At 41.0% G+C, this 17,094-nt stretch overlaps 1 protein-coding gene across 2 annotated transcripts in view; it reads left to right on the top strand.

Moving 5' to 3' along the window:
• Positions 1-17,094, top strand: part of TEX10 (testis expressed 10) — a 126,412-nt gene that overhangs the window by 81,839 nt on the left and 27,479 nt on the right. For both annotated transcript variants that reach the window (XM_005292615.5, XM_065587218.1), the window contains exon 11: positions 3,489-3,622. In XM_005292615.5, the coding sequence (XP_005292672.2) occupies positions 3,489-3,622 (134 nt within the window). The remainder of the gene's footprint in view (positions 1-3,488; positions 3,623-17,094) is intronic.

The raw sequence follows: 17,094 nt of genomic DNA, 5'->3' as shown, positions 1-17,094 counted from the left end.
CTGCAGGACCTCAGACAAGGTAATGCTGCCAGAAGCCATGGAGAGCAAGAAGGAGCCCTGAGCTTGGTTGCAGGGACTCCATCAAGACAAGGCCCTGAGGTAAGGGTGAAGTCGGCACAGGGAAGTGGCCCAGGGAACTACAACAGTAGTTAAATAGATAAAGGGACACAGCAACAGCTGCTATCTACAGGGTCCCTGGGCTGGGACCCGGATTAGTGGGTGGGCCTAGGCCCCCCCAACCCTCATTAGTTACTGGGAGAAGTGGCCTGGGCATTGAGGCACCGCAAAAGGGGGAACTAAACTCTTTTAGTGGCCCAGCTGAAGAGCTGGGGCCAGAAAGGCCATGAGAGGGCAAAGACTGCTTCTAGGGAAGGAGTCCTGGGGCATTGCTCTATTCTGGAGCGGGGACAAACTGAGAGAGACGTTACAGAGGGCACTGAACTGGAAAATCTCTCCAGGTAAAAGAGGCCAGGCAGGGGGAACCTTGACTAAAAGGAGCAGAGATTATTAAAAGCTCTCCAGGTAGATAGGCCTGGGAGAGAAGACCTTGAGCAACCAGGGTGGAAAGTGAACAGCTCTCCCTGTAGGAAGGCCTGAGAGAGAAGACCCTGATCTACTGGAGTGAGAGACTGCCAAATCTCTCCAGGCAGAGCCAGGGCAAGCACTACTAAAGCTCCCTGGGTAAGAGATCCTTGTTGGACTTGTCCCCTGAAAGGGGTTTGCTTTGCTTTTATCACACACACAAAGTCTGTGTATGACTTGGCCGGAGGGCTGAGTCAGCAAAGACCCAACACAAACAGGTAGAGAGAGGATGCAGGCACACGCACTCAGGCAGGGGGCGCTCCTGAGAGGTGAGTGCAATCCCGTACAGGAACCTAAATCTAGTCTTATCAAAACTGACAGCCCCCCAACCCACGTTTTGAGCCACTGGCAATGTGCCCCTTGTCATACCTTTCCTGGAAGGTGGCCTTTCTGGTGGCTATTACTTTAACCAGGAGGGTCTTGTAGGTCCATGCTTTTACGTTGGACACCCCCCCCCCCCCCCCATACACAATCTTCTTTGAGGATAAGATGCAGCTTCACCCTCACTCTGCTTTCCTCCCAAAGGTGGCTTCATAGTAATCCGGCAATCTTTCTGCCAGTTTTCTACCTAAAAACACACGTGAGCACCAAGCCCATACTCTGGATGTCAGATGTGCCCTAGCATTCTACATCGAGAGGATCAAACCGTTCTGTAGATCCATCCAACTCTTCATAGTGATTGCCGAAAGGATTCGGCTCAGAGACTTTCATCATGGATTACATCATGCATTCACACGTGTTATGAGCAGCAGGTGTTCCACCACCAGCTATCCTGACTGCCCACTCCATGAGAGCACAAGCATCAGCATTGCTGGCTCATGTCCCTATTCAGGACATTTGCAGAGCAGCAACTTGGTCATCAGTGCATACATTTTCTACCTATTATGCCATTGAACAGGCTAGTGATGATGCCAGTTTCGGTCGAGAACTCCGATCCCACCATCCTATGCTACTGCTTGGGAGTCACCTACAGTGGAATAGGCATGTGCAAGCACTTGAATTAAAAATGATTACTAACAGTTCCATAACTGTTGTTCTTTGAGATATGTTGGACATGTCCATTCCACAACCCGCCCTCCTACCCATCTTTTGGAGTTGGCCAGAAGGAAGGAACTGAAAGTCTGCAGGGTCAGCTGGGCCCTTTATACTGGTGCTATGAGTACGTGGCACCAGAGCTGACCTGACAGGTACCACCAAGGGAGAAATTTCAGGCAACAGTGCTTTGGATGTGCGCACACCTCCAGTGAAAGGTAAAGTTATGGAAAGGCTGGTAACCATTTTTTATGTGTGCTGAGGGGATGGGGATAAGTCACTTGCAAATTAATTACCAGATTTACAAATATACTCCAGAGGCTCTGGTGAAGCAAACTAGTTTTAAAGCCCAGGTTACCTGGCTAGTGTACAGCCTGTACATACCAGTGAATCTGAACCTAAAAGTTAGTTAAATTTTATAAAATTGATTTGAGGTTGATACTACAGATCTTCAAATCATTAGATATATTACATGGTAGTATTTCTTTTAGGATTCTTATTTAACATACTATGAAATCTTTAATAATTTAAAGATGAACATTAAGATGGAATTTATATTGAATAATTTAGAGGTAAAAACATTATAGCAGTGTTTTAATTGTAGTGACACCACGAGATGGGAAATATCGGGGGGGGATGGAATGATTATCTTTAAAAGTCAGTTTCTTCTCTTCTAGGACCACAAAAACTATAATGCTTGAATCATAATTGTTTGGGTGATAGCGTGACATCACTACTGAGCAGTGGTAGGATTGTTTGGTTGCCTCAGTTGTATGTTTACATACTTAAATGAGTTTGGAATTTTCTTAAGCCTAATTTTAAACGCTGAATTACCTGGGTATGTGTTGCTTGTTTTTGCAATAATTACATCATCAATGTAGTGTTTTTATCATTAATTATTTGCATGTACCCACAACTTTAATTCAATTTTAATGTAGATTTTTGTCTGGGAATTTATGTAGTCCTGTAAATGTACTAGGCACTTGACAATTGGTAAAATACACAGTAGAAACAAAGAGTGAAATGGAATTCCGTCTCTGATGTGCTTTAATGTAAATTCACAAATATATCTAGTACTTGTGATGGACAAGCAGCTGTACATGGGAATAAGGGCTGATAGACAACACTGAACAATGGGCTTTCAGACTGAGGCGAGGGGAGGACAAAGATTAAAATATTCTAATTTTAAACATTTTACATATGGATCATGTTACAAAGTATGATGAGCATCTAATGGAATCTCCGTTGCACTCATCCTTGCTCAGTTTTTTTTCATTTTTCAGGACTGATATATGGTTTCCACACAAACTTATTTGCTGGCTTTTCTTTTCTTTTCTTTCTCTGCATAAATAGTTGAAGCAGTTTGTTTTACACAGATATAGAAATTGCCTCTAAAATTTAAAGTAGGGATCTGTGATATTTAGTTTTGCAGTGCTAGCAGCCAGTGGCTACTAGGAGTCTCCAAACCTGGTATACAGAGAATATGGTTTCTATGACTGGAAATTTTGTCCAGGCACAAAATAGTATAGTATTCTTATTTTGTAAACCTGTACATTATGAAAAATAGGGGTGTCAGCCTTTTTTTTTTTTTTAACTGAATTACACTCAGAGTTTTGAATGGATGTTTCTTAGCTTTTCTCCTTAACCTACATTTTTAAATCACTTTTCTGGTTTTGGACATTTTCCTTTTTGAACTCAGAAATCATATTTTGATATACTTCTTTCAAAATACCAAGTGAGACCTATTGGAATTGTGAAACAACAAATGTTCTATGGGCACAACTAAAGGAGTTCTTTTCAATGGTGCTAATAGAGTAGAACAGCGCTTGACTTGCTTTGTGATCCTAACTATTTCATTCCTCCACTGTCTCTAGGATTCTCTAAAGAGGAGCTGACTAGCCTTCAGAGCATTAAAGGAAAACCTCACATTAGTCAGACACAGCTTTCACCTGTCCATCTCTACCTGACTGATCTGGACCAATTTTTACACCACTGGGCTGTGACAGAGGTAATACATCAACACTAATTCTAAGTGACAGCCAACAAACTCAGAACTCTCTGTCTCTTTTCCTTATCCCTTGATGTCTAAAGTCCTTTTATGAGTTAAAAAAAGCTCAGAATATTATTGCTGTTAAACTGCAAGACCCTTCTGTAGCGCTCAGGCAGTATTTTGGTAAAGCTGCTTAAAAAGGTAAGCATGCAATAATCAAGTTTATAAAATATTACTTTTCGGAAGAGGGAGTACAGCTTTGGTGGAAAATTCTTAAACACAAATGATTGTGTAAGTGTTGCTTGTCAAAAGAAGAAATTATTGTAGAGCGCTAATTTTGAAAGAGATTTTTTGGGAGCACATTTCACTGTTAATTAAATAGCACTCTTATTAAAGTTAAGTAATATTAAGCTGACATTGAGAGTACTTCAGAATAATTTCTTATGCTTATTCACTCAGTTTACTGGAATTAGTAGCCTTCCTGTGGCACTGTGAATTCAGTGCCTGTCTATAGGACCATGCAAATTTGAAACTTGGCTTTATTGCTGGTCCTAGAAGGCTCTGAGGTCACCAAATTTTATTTTAAGCTAGTGAACTGTGAATTGTGTGTTGTGATTTCGCTGTCTCTTATTACATGACTACCACATAACATAACTTCTTTGTATGATAAAATATAACTGAAGTTGTGTGATGACATGCAAACAGAGACTGAAAGTATTTAACAAACCTTAGTAACATGGACACTGCAGTTTTGATCCACCCACACTGAACAATGAGGTTGGAGTGCTGTGACAAGAGAAATGCTTCTTGGACAGCTGCTGTAATTAGGAATTTAGAATTGTTTATGTAGTCTTTCAAGCAATCTTTTTTTAAAGAAAGCAGACATATTTTAGACTGTTCTGTTTGCTGTAATCAGACCTACAGCGTAATTAAACCTACAGTGTAATTCATAGTCTTATTGACTACAATATTTACCTTGGTAGAACACTGATAGTCTGGAGCTGTCTGTATACGTGTATTTCTTTAGAAGTCTGTTTAAGTATGCACATTATTTACACTTACAAAAAATTTACTAGACTAGAAATAATAGTGTTACTATCTTAAGTTTTCATAAGTTTTTTGATTCTAGTCTTCCTTTTCTGGATGCTGACCTCTCTCCTGGTCAGACATATGTTTGGATTGCGCCTCTCCTTCAGTATATACTGGAGTTAGCTGAAACTTGTCCACAAGGGATCTGGAGCATTGACTACACCCCAGACATAATGTCTTCCCCTGGTGCTCTCTCTCCAGTCAGCTGAACAGAGCAGCAGCTCAGCTCTTCTGCTGTAATTTTTAATTTTCTGTCTTTTTCTGGGCAGTTTTCCTCCTTCATTGAAAAATTTAAGGAAAAAACCTGACACAAAGCACAGGAGGCTTGTTCCTGGAGTTGGATATTTTCCTGAATGGATTTTAGGGGTGACTTTAAAAAGTGCCTAAAAGACACACCTCAGTGAAAGTCAGTGGGACTTGTGCGTCTAACATTCTTTGGCACTTTTTGAAAATTCCACCCTACTTGCCAACCTCTCTTTGCTTTCCCTCCACAAGCCTGGCGTAGCTGTCAAAGAAAGACACCTTTTGATGGAGAGTTCCAAGTTCTTTTTCAGGTTCTCAAATGGATAATGGTCCCTTAGCAAGAAGCTGAGTATCTTCTCCGACTTACTCTTCTCACAAAGAGTATTTGGGCTCAGGAGTGCCTGTAATGAGGTTAGCCGGGGCTTGTCTCTCTCTGGAGTGGCAGGAGGAGATCTAGCAGGGAAGTAGTCCGGCTGCAGGAGTCTTCCTCCGCATCCTTTGTGAGGGCAGAAACAACACAGTTAGTCGTCAGCCCAGGTCCTGGGTCAGGTCAGGGGAATGGTGAGTCAGGTGCTCAGGCCCTCAGGCACCTGACTTAGTGTCTGGAGGGGCTCGTCTCTCTCTGGGGCAGCGGGGACCCACACCGCCTCACTACAGTGCCCCTCTGCATTTCCTCTCTAATTGCATGTCAGACAGAGACTTGAGGTCCCCTACAAGGGCTAAACCCTGAAAGTGAGCACTTTCTAGGAAGTATAAATTATTCCCAGACAGGCACAAAAATCCCCAAATACCATAAAAACCAAAGTAGAGTGAAAAGACATTCCAGAGTCTCATCATCTTCTGTCATCTTCCCCAAGGAAGGGGAACTGTGTATTTCAGGTTATAACTCTTAGCTGGAGAAATGAGAGGTTTTTCCCTACAGACATGTTTGAGAGCTTGGGGAGAAAGGTAGTGGTCACCATTGGGGTCCAGCCAGATACAAAGGAGAATACCTTCCCTCCAAAACCAGGGCTGAATTTTCACTCCTCCATCAAGGGAGAATAAGAGAACCCTGATAAGGGAAAATGTTTGAATTGGAAAGCCATGAAATATTTTATATGGTCTTGGATCCTAAATATTCCCTCTTTATGCTCCCCAAACTTAGTACAATAGTTTTGGTTTGTTTTTTACTGTGGTATTGGACTTTTCCCCAAAGACCCTGCAGATAGAAAAATTGAGGTACCCTCAAATGGGCATTCAAAACTTCATCTTCAGTCATCATAGCTCACTAACAATCATGTTTCACTAGGGCCATGATGTCTTGACTCCGTGACCTATAAAGCTGTAGCTGACAGAACCATGATGAGCTGAAGTCAAAGCAAAAGAAAATCTCTCTGGTTAATGAGTCTGTAGTGGATGGATTCATGCATTCTGTGTGTTTGGCAGAAAATTCAGTGGCAGGAGACCAAGTATAGCAGACAGCAGATAATTAATTTAAACAAATCCTCTGTGACTCAGATTCATTGGGGAAATCTTGCTGGGAAGAAGATTAATATGGTGGTGGCTGACATGGATAAGAAGAGAGGATTCACTTTCTACTACAGCAAGCCTAAGATAGACTATACACCACAGAGGTACCAGCAAAGGACTTCTCTTGCTCCAGGGGTAAAGTCTCAGCCTGGAGCATCAGAAGGAAGTAGACCAATGATCACAGGGAAATAGACATTCAGTATTGCAGATGTCTGTCAACTTTTCTGTGTACTTCCTTCCCCACTTCCACTACTTCCAAAGATGAAAAAGGAGGAAGTGACTTATTTTATCCTATGGCTGAAATTGCCAAAGATATTCTTGGTACGTGTACCTAGTGGAACTGTCACAGAGGTCTCTGCTCCATCTTTCCAGCAGGCAGGATTTCCTATTGTTGGGTCCACTCCTGGTACAGAATTACGTGAGTCAGAGTATTGAGCCACAAGCCCTAACTAAGATGGTAGATCACTATGAAGATATCAGAGTTCCTCACAACAGCATGTAGATGTGAGCCAGCAGTTTGACCTTTCTTCCCTACTTGGGATTTCACAATTCTTCCATTGGATGGCCTCTGATCTGGCTGTAGTAACATTATCAAGAAGTCTCTGAAATATCTCTACTATGGGCACAAGTCGTCTTATTCCATCCATAAGAACAAGATCATTCTGTGTGCTCCAGTACCATTCATTACCAAGGTATACTCTTCCTGTAAATACATCACAGGAGATCATGCTATGTTGGGCTATATACGACTGAAAACATATATTCATCAAATTCATCATCACTGTCATCTCCATACAAGGCAGGCTGCTGACTGAATATTTGCAGCGTGGTGAGCATCTTGTCTTTGCACATGAACATTTGTTTAGCTGAAGGATTGATTTGGGAGCACATAGTATTTCACGCATAACTGGTGTGATCAGTTCATCCTACAAGACCCATCCGTGCCTGATAGGGGAAGGTGTAATTTTGGATGTGCTTGATCATCCCCATTCCATTGCTTGATAATTTGTTTTCCTAGAAGCAGGCAGACAGAAAGAAAAACTGCTACCGACAAGGGCTGCATTTATATCTGCTATCAAGAACACAGACATCAACGTAGCTCTGCAAATGTCATAATGTTGCTCTTCAAATGGTAAACTCGGCTTGTGAACGCCTCCAGTGCATTTATGACCTCCTTTAGTGACAGTGTCAGCCATTCTGAGCACCTTCAGAGCGAGGAGACAGTCTTTGGAGGCTGAATCAAATACCTTCCAGTAAGATTTTTTTGGTCTTTCTAGCCAGCCTTCTGGTAGTGTCACCTCCTGAAAAGGCATGGAAACCTGGCAGTGTGGTGGCTTTTAATGGTCTGAGTGATAGGAACACATCCTGAGGGATGTTCAATGATTGTTCCCCAGCAGCAAGCACAAAAACAGAACCTTGCGGTTGCATCTCACAGAGAGCACTAGAACATCTGTCTTGTACAAAAAGTCTTCATTTAGTAGCACCTTTCTCTATGGCATTGATGGCATGCAAAATAATTTGTGTCAGCCTCATCATAGGAATTATGAAGAAATTCCACTGAACAGAGTGAGGTGGCATTCATTATGCCATGTGACAACTAAATTCTTTGAGCAATCCTTTGCATGCTGGAATATTTTTGCTGCAGGGCATACAGTTAACTTGTCCTTCGTGTGAATATGAGACACTAGCTTCTTCATTATGATATTGGAGATGTACATGGAGTCAGTGGTTATTAATTGGACAGGTGCAATACCATGGAATCTCTTCTTTCTGGTAATATTTTCAATGTATTCCTCTGTGTATGTATCGGACATGAGACGGACTTGGTCATAGATCCGGTATTTTCTCTGTAGCCTCCTAATGTAATGTTCAGCCGAACCTTGGGAGGTGTTAATAGTTTCTGGTTTTCTGAAAGCTTGTACTTCAATTGTACTATCTATGATTGCTATGCTAAAAGGCCTCTGCTGGTCATATCATCATAGGTTCTGGCTTAGGAAGACCATGCAAGATGTGCATCTGTTTTCTTTTTGCATTGCCTGTACGCATTGTTTCATTGCATTCGAACATCGATCATGGTACCATGGAGAACTTGTACTTTCCCAGAGTCTCACATAGACCAACATCGCACTGAGATCTGGACATAATCAGGAGATGAGCCAACAATGACCTATCTGTGGTTGGCTCAGTATTAGTCCCTTCCACCTTCACTCTGACTTTCTTCTTTGCATTCGAGCACAGCTTTAGTCTGTTCCTTTTCATTGGAGCCCATAGATTGACGGAGCTTTGGATAATTTTTTGGGTTTTGTAGGCTTCATACAAGTCGTGAGCCAAAGTATCTATTCAACTGACCTTTAAGAGTAGCTGGTTCATACAGTTTCTCATCTGTCTCACATGTTGAAACTATGCTTAATGGATGCCTCCAGGTTTCTGCCATACTGCAGGAGAAGCAGGGGTTCTTCTCAAACCACATGCCATGGGACCTAGTATAGGGCAAGTCTCACTCACAGCTGGCACCTTGTCCCAATATGTTCAATTTTTTCCTGATGCTCGATGTACAGTGAAACCCCACTATAACATGATAATTGGGGTCCAAAAAATTTGATCGCGATAAATGCAGAGTCGCTTTATAGTGGGGTTATGAAAATTTACCATTTCAAGCGGGTCAGTTTAAGTTTTGTAAAAAAAGAAAAACGGTTATCCCAGCGTGTTTTAAACACAAAAGTAGTAATTTAATTACATGTACATGAAAGAAACATGTGAAATCGACTATACTAATCATTGCGCAGAGTGCAGAGTCAATCTGGTTGCATGACTCCATAGTTTTAAATTTCATCACTTCTTAAAAAAGCTATCTAGTGTGGTCTGCTTGTTTGCCGCAGACTGTTGGATTCTAACAAAGTCAAGAATGTTTCTGAGTTGGAGGATTTTGACGCTGTCCACGTCTTGAGTTTCCAGCCACCTCAAACTGGCTTCTAGGTGCTTTACTGCGTCGGACACTTTTGGTGGGGCAGTTGAGATGCCATCATCATCGTTGTCGTCATTAGTGCCACTGGTTTCGGGCTCTGGTGGTACAGCTTCGTTCTTCCCGCTGACATTTGCAACAATTTTGTCATCTGAGATGTGTTCATATATGGGGCAGATGTCATCTGCTGAAAACCAGTGGAGGAGATCATGATGACTGTGATTCTGAGTGCTTCTTCAGCTAAACCTACGTCATCTTCAATGAATCTTGTAAATTCAGGCTCGTCGTCGTTGCCATCATCGTGTGTAGATGATGGAAAAGCTGGACCAAGGCCCTTTATCCAGCACCGTTCAATGCAACGTGCAGAGATAGCATCCCAGGCTTTCCCGCCGAGGTGACAGACTTTTTTCAAGTTGAGTGACGTCAGTGATGTGTTGATGGAGGAGTTGTTATCCGCTACCATCCGCTTAATCGTTTCGCGACGATAGTTTTGCTTAAATGCCGATATGATGCCTTGGTCCAGTGGCTGGATTTCTGATGTAGTGTTCTTCGGGAGATAAGATACTTTAATCTTGCCGTCATGACTGACAAATTTTTCCGCTGGGGGGTGGACAGGGCAATTATCCAGCAGGAGGAGAGCTTTTTCCTCCTGCTTGAGTTTTCGCAAATGAGCCCAAACGGCTGGCACGAAAGTTTTATGGAACCAGCCTTTAAATATGGGGCTATTCATCCATGCATTCTTGCTGTTGGTGTATTCAAAGGGAAGGGCCTTCATATTTAATATGATGAAAACATCTGGGAGACCTCGCTTTTCCGATCATCAGAGATCTGACTTTGTGGCTGCCAGACTTGTTGATGCAAAACAAGAGAGTGACTCGGTCCTTCCTCTGCTTAAAGCCTTCTTGTTTGTGACCATCAGTCCTGGTTGCGAGCGTGCGGTCGGGTAACATTTTAAAGCATAAACCAGTTTCGTCGCAGTTGTAAATTTGATCGGCTGTGTAGCAACCTTCCTCCAGCAACTTTTTAAGCTCAATTGGGTAGGAATTGGCAGCCTCTTTATCAGCTGAGCGGGTTTCCCCAGACACAAGAATTTGGCTTATAGTATGCCTTTTCTTGAATCTGTCCAGCCAGCCGTTATTCGCATTAAATTTGGCGTATCCATAATGGTAAAATATTTTTTAAAATATAGGAAATTAATAACAAATTCATAGGCAAACACCATACACATGTACAACCTGAGAACTAAGTGCAATGAGCCTGCAATGGCCACGAGTCACTTTATCCTATAAGACCGGAAGAACACGGTTTATTTATAAATGTCGTAAAAAAAGTACAGTAAAACGCAAACAATATTACGGCCTTAAAGGGGAGCCAACTTATGATCGCGTTATATCCGAATTTGCATTATCGCGGGGTGCGTTATTGCGAGGTTTGACTGTACTTCCTCTCCAGCCCTGCTAAATTCAGGTTATGGGTGCACTTTTTATAGCATATAACGTGCCACCGAGCATTATGTTTAACTAAGTCTGCCGTGGTGGTATTCTCCAAAGATTCAGCTACTAGTCAGTACACTTCATCTCCCCGTTGGTGTCTAAAAACGATCAAGACCAAAGTGAAAACAGGGATTTTGCAATAAATTACTTTGGGATTGTAATTTAACTATGTTATGTAATGTATGTTACCTAACTATGTACATATCATTTGCAGATGGATTCCTGTAATTTCTTGCTGGATGCTGACATTTTTAACTAGTGCCTCATTACAGCACTTTTGGCATAATTCACAAAGCTGATAATCAATACCACTGAACTACTTACTTTTTTGCCAAATCAACTTGAAGCATTCCTTCCATTTAAAGTAATCTGAAACATTAAAAAAATTAATCAGTTATGTTATGAGTAGAGCCCTACCAAATTCACTGTCCACTTTGGTCAATTTCAGAGTCATAGGATTTTAAAAATTGTAAATTTCATGATTTCAGATATATAAATTTGAAACTTCATGGTTGTTGTAATTGTAGGGGTCCTGACCCAAAAAGGAGTTGTGGGGGGTTGCAAAGTTATTGTAGGGGGGTTTGCGATACTGTACTTATTTCTGCACTGCTGCTGGTGCCGGCACTGCCTTCAGAGCTGGGCAGTTGGAGAGCAGTAGCTGCTGGCAGGGAGCCCAGCTGTGAAGGCAGCGCCAGCAGCCGCACAAAAGTAAGGATGCCATGGTATGGTATTGCCAATCTTCTGTGCTGCTGCTGGCGGGGTACTGCCTTCAGAGCTGGGCATCTGGCCAACAGCCACCGCTCTCCAAGCACTCAGCTCTGAAGGCAGGACAGAAGTAAGGATGGCAATACCACAGCCCCTCTAAAATAACCTTTTGACTCCCCCTGCACCTCCCTTTTGGGTCAGGACCCCCAATTTGAGAAACGCTGGTCTCCCCCGTGAAATCTGAATAATATAGGGTAAAAGCACACAAAAGACCAGATTTCACGGTCTGTGATGCGTTTTTCATGGCCGTGAATTTGATAGGGCCCTAGTTATGAGCATTAACTGATAGCACAGTACTGTCAATTGAGGGCCATAATTTAACTTTGTGATGGCTGCATGTTTGACACGCCTGTGTTAAAGTATAATTAAAAAAATTGATATGTAAACATTTTCTCAAATAAGTACATAATTGTTCTAGGTTTGTCATGTTTGGCACCATTGTGTTGGTGGGAGAAAGGGCTTTCAAATGATACCCAACTTGACCCATTTCCAACGACATTGTATTATCAACATTTCCACCAAGTGGGGAACCTGGAGCTATTGAGGGGAGCAGTAAGTCCCCCTTGCCGTGCCAAAGAGGGTGACACCATTGAAGTTATGATTCTGTAGATTTTTATGCATCAGATGACACTTCCCTTACCTGTCTATCATTAACTTGCCCATGGAATTACACGTGCTCCCAGACTGACATTTTTTATCCTCCTTACCTGTTTGGACATCTTGCTCATACAGTACAAGGGGGTCTTGCCTTTCTGATACTAGCTTACAGTGTTGGGCATCCATTTGATGCAATCAGAGATACAGACTGTTCATTAGAAATAAGCTGAAAAAAAGAAGCTAGTGTTTAAATATATACATACCAGAGATTTAGCAGGAGAACCTATCACATCTAAATAAGGCTCACTTGTATAAAGAAAAAAGATAATTTGGGGGTTGGGTAGTGAACTAGACTGCATTATGTTGTAACCATTAGCTTTCTGCATGTGGTCATGAATAATAAGTGGAAGGTTAGATAGATGTATTTTCCGAAAGGTAGCTCTTCTAAATGGTTTATAACAAAACACATTTTTGGGAATTGTTTTGGTCCCCCTAATTTTTTTAATGTTTCTACATAGAAGGATTATTAAATACTCCTAGGATGCTAGAAATGCAAAACCAAATCAGTTTTTTTTTAACAATTTAGTTATTAATTTTAAGGAACAACATACAAAAAAGCCAGTGTTTTTTTAAAAAGCTGCCATTTTGTGTTAATGTTTAGATTAATCTTCATACTTGGTCATGAGAGATTAAATATAAATGCAGGAAGATTAGCCCATTTTATTGAGCAACTAACGTTTACAATGACTGCTGCCACTTATTAAAGCCAATTATTTAAGATTGTCCCCATGTGACTAAAGCTGATGAGATTCCTGAATAAACTCTTGCAGCTTAAAGCAAGAAGAACTTCAGTTTTCATTCATTTTAACTGGTCATATAGTCATGTGCATGTCAGTAATACTATTCGACTACTCTGTAAATGAATTGACCCGTCAGTGTCAAGTGAAATAGTAATAACCGAAATGAGCAGTTTAACAAATGAAACAATGTGAATGTGCTAATTGTTGTTGCTATAAATTTAATGTCTGACTGTGTGGCCTCTGAAAATTTTAGACAAAATGCAGTCTACCACTTCTTAATTCTGCTTAAAGTCCGGATTCCAGAGTAGTAGTCTTGTTTGTCCTATACCAGGGATGGCCAAACTTACTGACCCTCCGAGCCACATACAATAATCTTCAGAAGTTGGAGAGCCACAAGACATGCACAGCCCGCCCCACAGGGTGACAGCTCCCCACCCCGCATGGGGCTGAAGCCCCAAGCCCCAGTGTGCCCCTCGTGAGGCTGAATTCTCGAGCTCCCTCCCTCTCCAGTCTGGTAGGTGGAGAATGGGCGGGGCATGGGGAGCTCAGGAAGTCACACTTTAAGTGTAAAAGAGCTGCATGTGGCTTGCGAGCCGCTGTTTGGACACGCCTATCCTATATAGTACATTAATGACCTGGGGGAGGGAGTAGGCAAAAAAGAGTGTAAATTTAGAGGACATAACTTTGGGGAACCCATCGAGTGTCAAAAGTGTGAATAGACTGAATCCAGAAATTGTGAAAGAAAATGGAGACACTTACTGCATAAGGTACTTTTGCATGTAATACAAAAAGGTGTAGTGATGAGACCACCTTTTAAAAGATGGAAACAGCCTAGTCCTTAAATGGTCACAAGGTGGAAAACATTGATCAAGAAAAGGATCCAGGAGTTGAAGTTGACAAACTTTAAAAAGTAATATGTGGTAGTTGTTCAGAAACTGAATACTGACGTCGCTAAACTTATTGAGGGAGCAAAAAGCAGCAAAATTGATCATATTACCATAAAAAGGGCTATAGAAACTATAGTTGGATGCTCACTGTATGAGACCCAAAATATTAAGGGCATTGAAGAATCACATACGGTCTAGAAGAGAGTAGCAAGGGTGATACAGTTTCAGTGACTCTTTAACCTAGGATGGTAACACTACATCGCTATTTTAAGGAGTGTACCTTTGGATTTACAGCCTTGTAAAATCTTGATTTCTATGCTTTACCTCATTCCAAATCCAGATTTCAAAATTAGAGTTTAGCGATTGCTCTCATGCGGCAGATCACCATCTGACATGGGTCGTTAGTTGCTGTGCTGCAGACTGATCTGAATGTCAGTATCTGAAATTTCCAATGCTGGCGGCTAATCAGCTTGCAAAGCAAAGGCCCTCAACTGACCAGTGACCACTGAATGCTACCACAACAGAGTTTGCTTATGTTCCTGCCATATAGCCTTGTCAGTATAGTTTTTTAAAACTTGGTATAAACACTCAGTTAAGCAATGTGATGAAACATGAATTGAAAATGTTGCCGAGACATGTCAGCTGTTTTGAATTAGAAATAAAAATTTATTTTTATTTTAGCCCCTTTAAGAAACAACTTTAACATAAGTCTCTCATTTTTATGTAAAATATCCAAAAATGTAAGCTTACAAATAAAATAAACAATTTTACCTTAAAAAAATTGCTGTGGCTATGAAAGCCAAAGAAATAAGTGGGAGGAAAATTTGAAATAAGTAGGAGGAGCCTCAAAGTACACAAAACACTCATTAAAAAATGTAGTTAATTAAATATTTTATATTTGCTCTACTGTTCCCTTTTTGTAAGAAAATATAAATGCTGCTTTTTTTTTTTTTTATACTGTAACTTGGCACTTGTGTCCCAGGGCATCTGTTATGATCCTTGGGTCCTTTTAAATTGGGAGCCTTAGTGTAGTAGGTCACATTTGTGCTCCTATCATGTGCTATGAATTTAGGAATCTAGGAAATTGTGTCTGTCTTCCTGCCTATTAGGAAAGAGGGCAGAGGGAGAGACCCAGGGTCAGAAAAAGACCTGTGAGAAGTGGGGCTGTCTACATCCGTCATGTGTAAGGCTTGAAAGAGACACCTGCAGGGAGCTGGAGCTAGTTGTGGGAAAGCCTTGGCTGTGTAGGGCTGGGAAGCCTTGGAAAGACGAGCTTTAAGGACCATTAACCCCATGAGTGAAAGGCTAACACAAGATCCTGAGACACACTGAGACTGTTTTGGGTGGTTTTGGTTTTGAATTTTGTTTAATAGAGAGAGCTCTGAGAAAAGAACTAGAACAGTTTTGGGTGTGATTTCACCTTCCTCCAGGTGGCACATCAGCCACTAGAGAGAGAGTAAGTTTAGCCATGATTTATGGATATAAGTAGCTTAGAAAAAAAAAATTCACAACCAAAAAAAATAAAAATGTTCTAACATAGGCCTTATGTGTCATACAGTCAGGCCAGGAAACATTTCTACATTTGTCCCTTAATCTATGGTTGGTTACTTGGTTCTAATTTTTAGTATACGTTGGACCTTAACAGTATTTCAGAACTACTCTAAATCCTTAGAAGTACATCACAATGTACTGTGTAAATGTGTCTCTCACACGGCATGTATTTTTTTTCAGTCATTTATAACTCTAAATCACATTGCTGTTCTCTTTTTCTAATATATTGGACTGTAATTTCAGCCCTGCCATTTTTCCTTCTTATTGCCATTCTGAGTAATATGCTCCTGCAGACTGCATTCATCCTATGCCCTCTTTCTGTCTAGATGTGGGGTTTTTTTGTTTGTTGTTTTTTTTAAACTCTGCTCTGTAGATGCTTTTTCTGGAGGAATTGAATCAAGAATGTTTTTCATATCAGGCTCTGTGAGCTTAGCCAAGCCATAACAATAAAGATCTCTTGTTGTAAGCAGCTTCTCCAACAACTCAGACCACTGTTAATATTGCCCTGTCAAATCTGTTTACTTCAGAGAGAGGAAGCAGCACCTGACAAGAGAGTACATTGTCTGGTAAGGTACGGTGCTCCAGGGGATGCTGGCTTGGCTTTAGAAGGCAAGCTTCATTGCCTGCCCCATCACCTGAAAATTTCTCATTTTCTTCACTCTGCAGAAACGTGATACTGGATAGAGTTCTGCTTGCAACACAGTCACCCACATAGTATCTTGGGAATTAAGAGCACTATAGCCTGTCCCATTTAGTTACCAGTATCTGAAAAGGATGTTACCATAAATTGAAAATAATTATTGGTTTAGTGCCTGAAGTCTTTGTGTTACTTATTCTGTTTTGTAATCAAATAATTTCTCTCTTCCCTTATTCTATCCCACGTTCAACTTTAGTTTTCATTTGTAGAAAGAGTACATTGAGCTAAATTCTCTTCTGGTGTGACTCCACTTAGTGGACAGTGAAGAATTTGGTCCACTGCTTTTTCTTCATATTTGTGTAGTCTCTGCATGCTCACATGTGTGTGTCGGGGTGGGAGGAAGATGTGCATATCTTTATTTCTCTGAAGAGAAAAACTCTGCAATATAATTAAGTTTGAAATAATATGCTGACTTCCAGAAAGGAGTTACTGGTACATAATTTCCTTTGAGGGGTAGAAGTGGAGTAAAAGAAAAGGTGAGGGAACTTTTTTGGATGTTCTGAAGAGCTCAAGGGAATTGGAATAATGATGTGCTGCCACAGTTCAAGTGGGTTTCATGTCGAAGGTCTGATGGGTCACTTGTAAACGGGGGAGGAAATGTTTGGGTTGTAGGGCCTGCGAATGGAGGGAAGGAAAGGAAGGGATAAGAAGAAAACGGGAGGGTTTAAAATAATAAGAAATGAATAAAATAGTAATTTGTATTATTAACCCTTTCCTAATTTTAAGTCTTTCACTTATATCAATGGTTAAAAACTGGGGAAATGCTGAACAAAAATACATGGTATATTGAATACAAATAATAATGTGAATAATGTAAAACTAAAAAATAAAAATAAAAATCGTGTGCTTCTCCATCCCCTTATCTCTTCCCCTTTGTGTGTATATTGCCTGTTTAGA

This window comes from Chrysemys picta, chromosome 2 (genome assembly GCF_011386835.1).
Source record: "Chrysemys picta bellii isolate R12L10 chromosome 2, ASM1138683v2, whole genome shotgun sequence".
Lineage (NCBI taxonomy): Eukaryota > Metazoa > Chordata > Testudines > Emydidae > Chrysemys > Chrysemys picta.
This window is presented reverse-complemented; position numbering and strand designations above follow the sequence as displayed.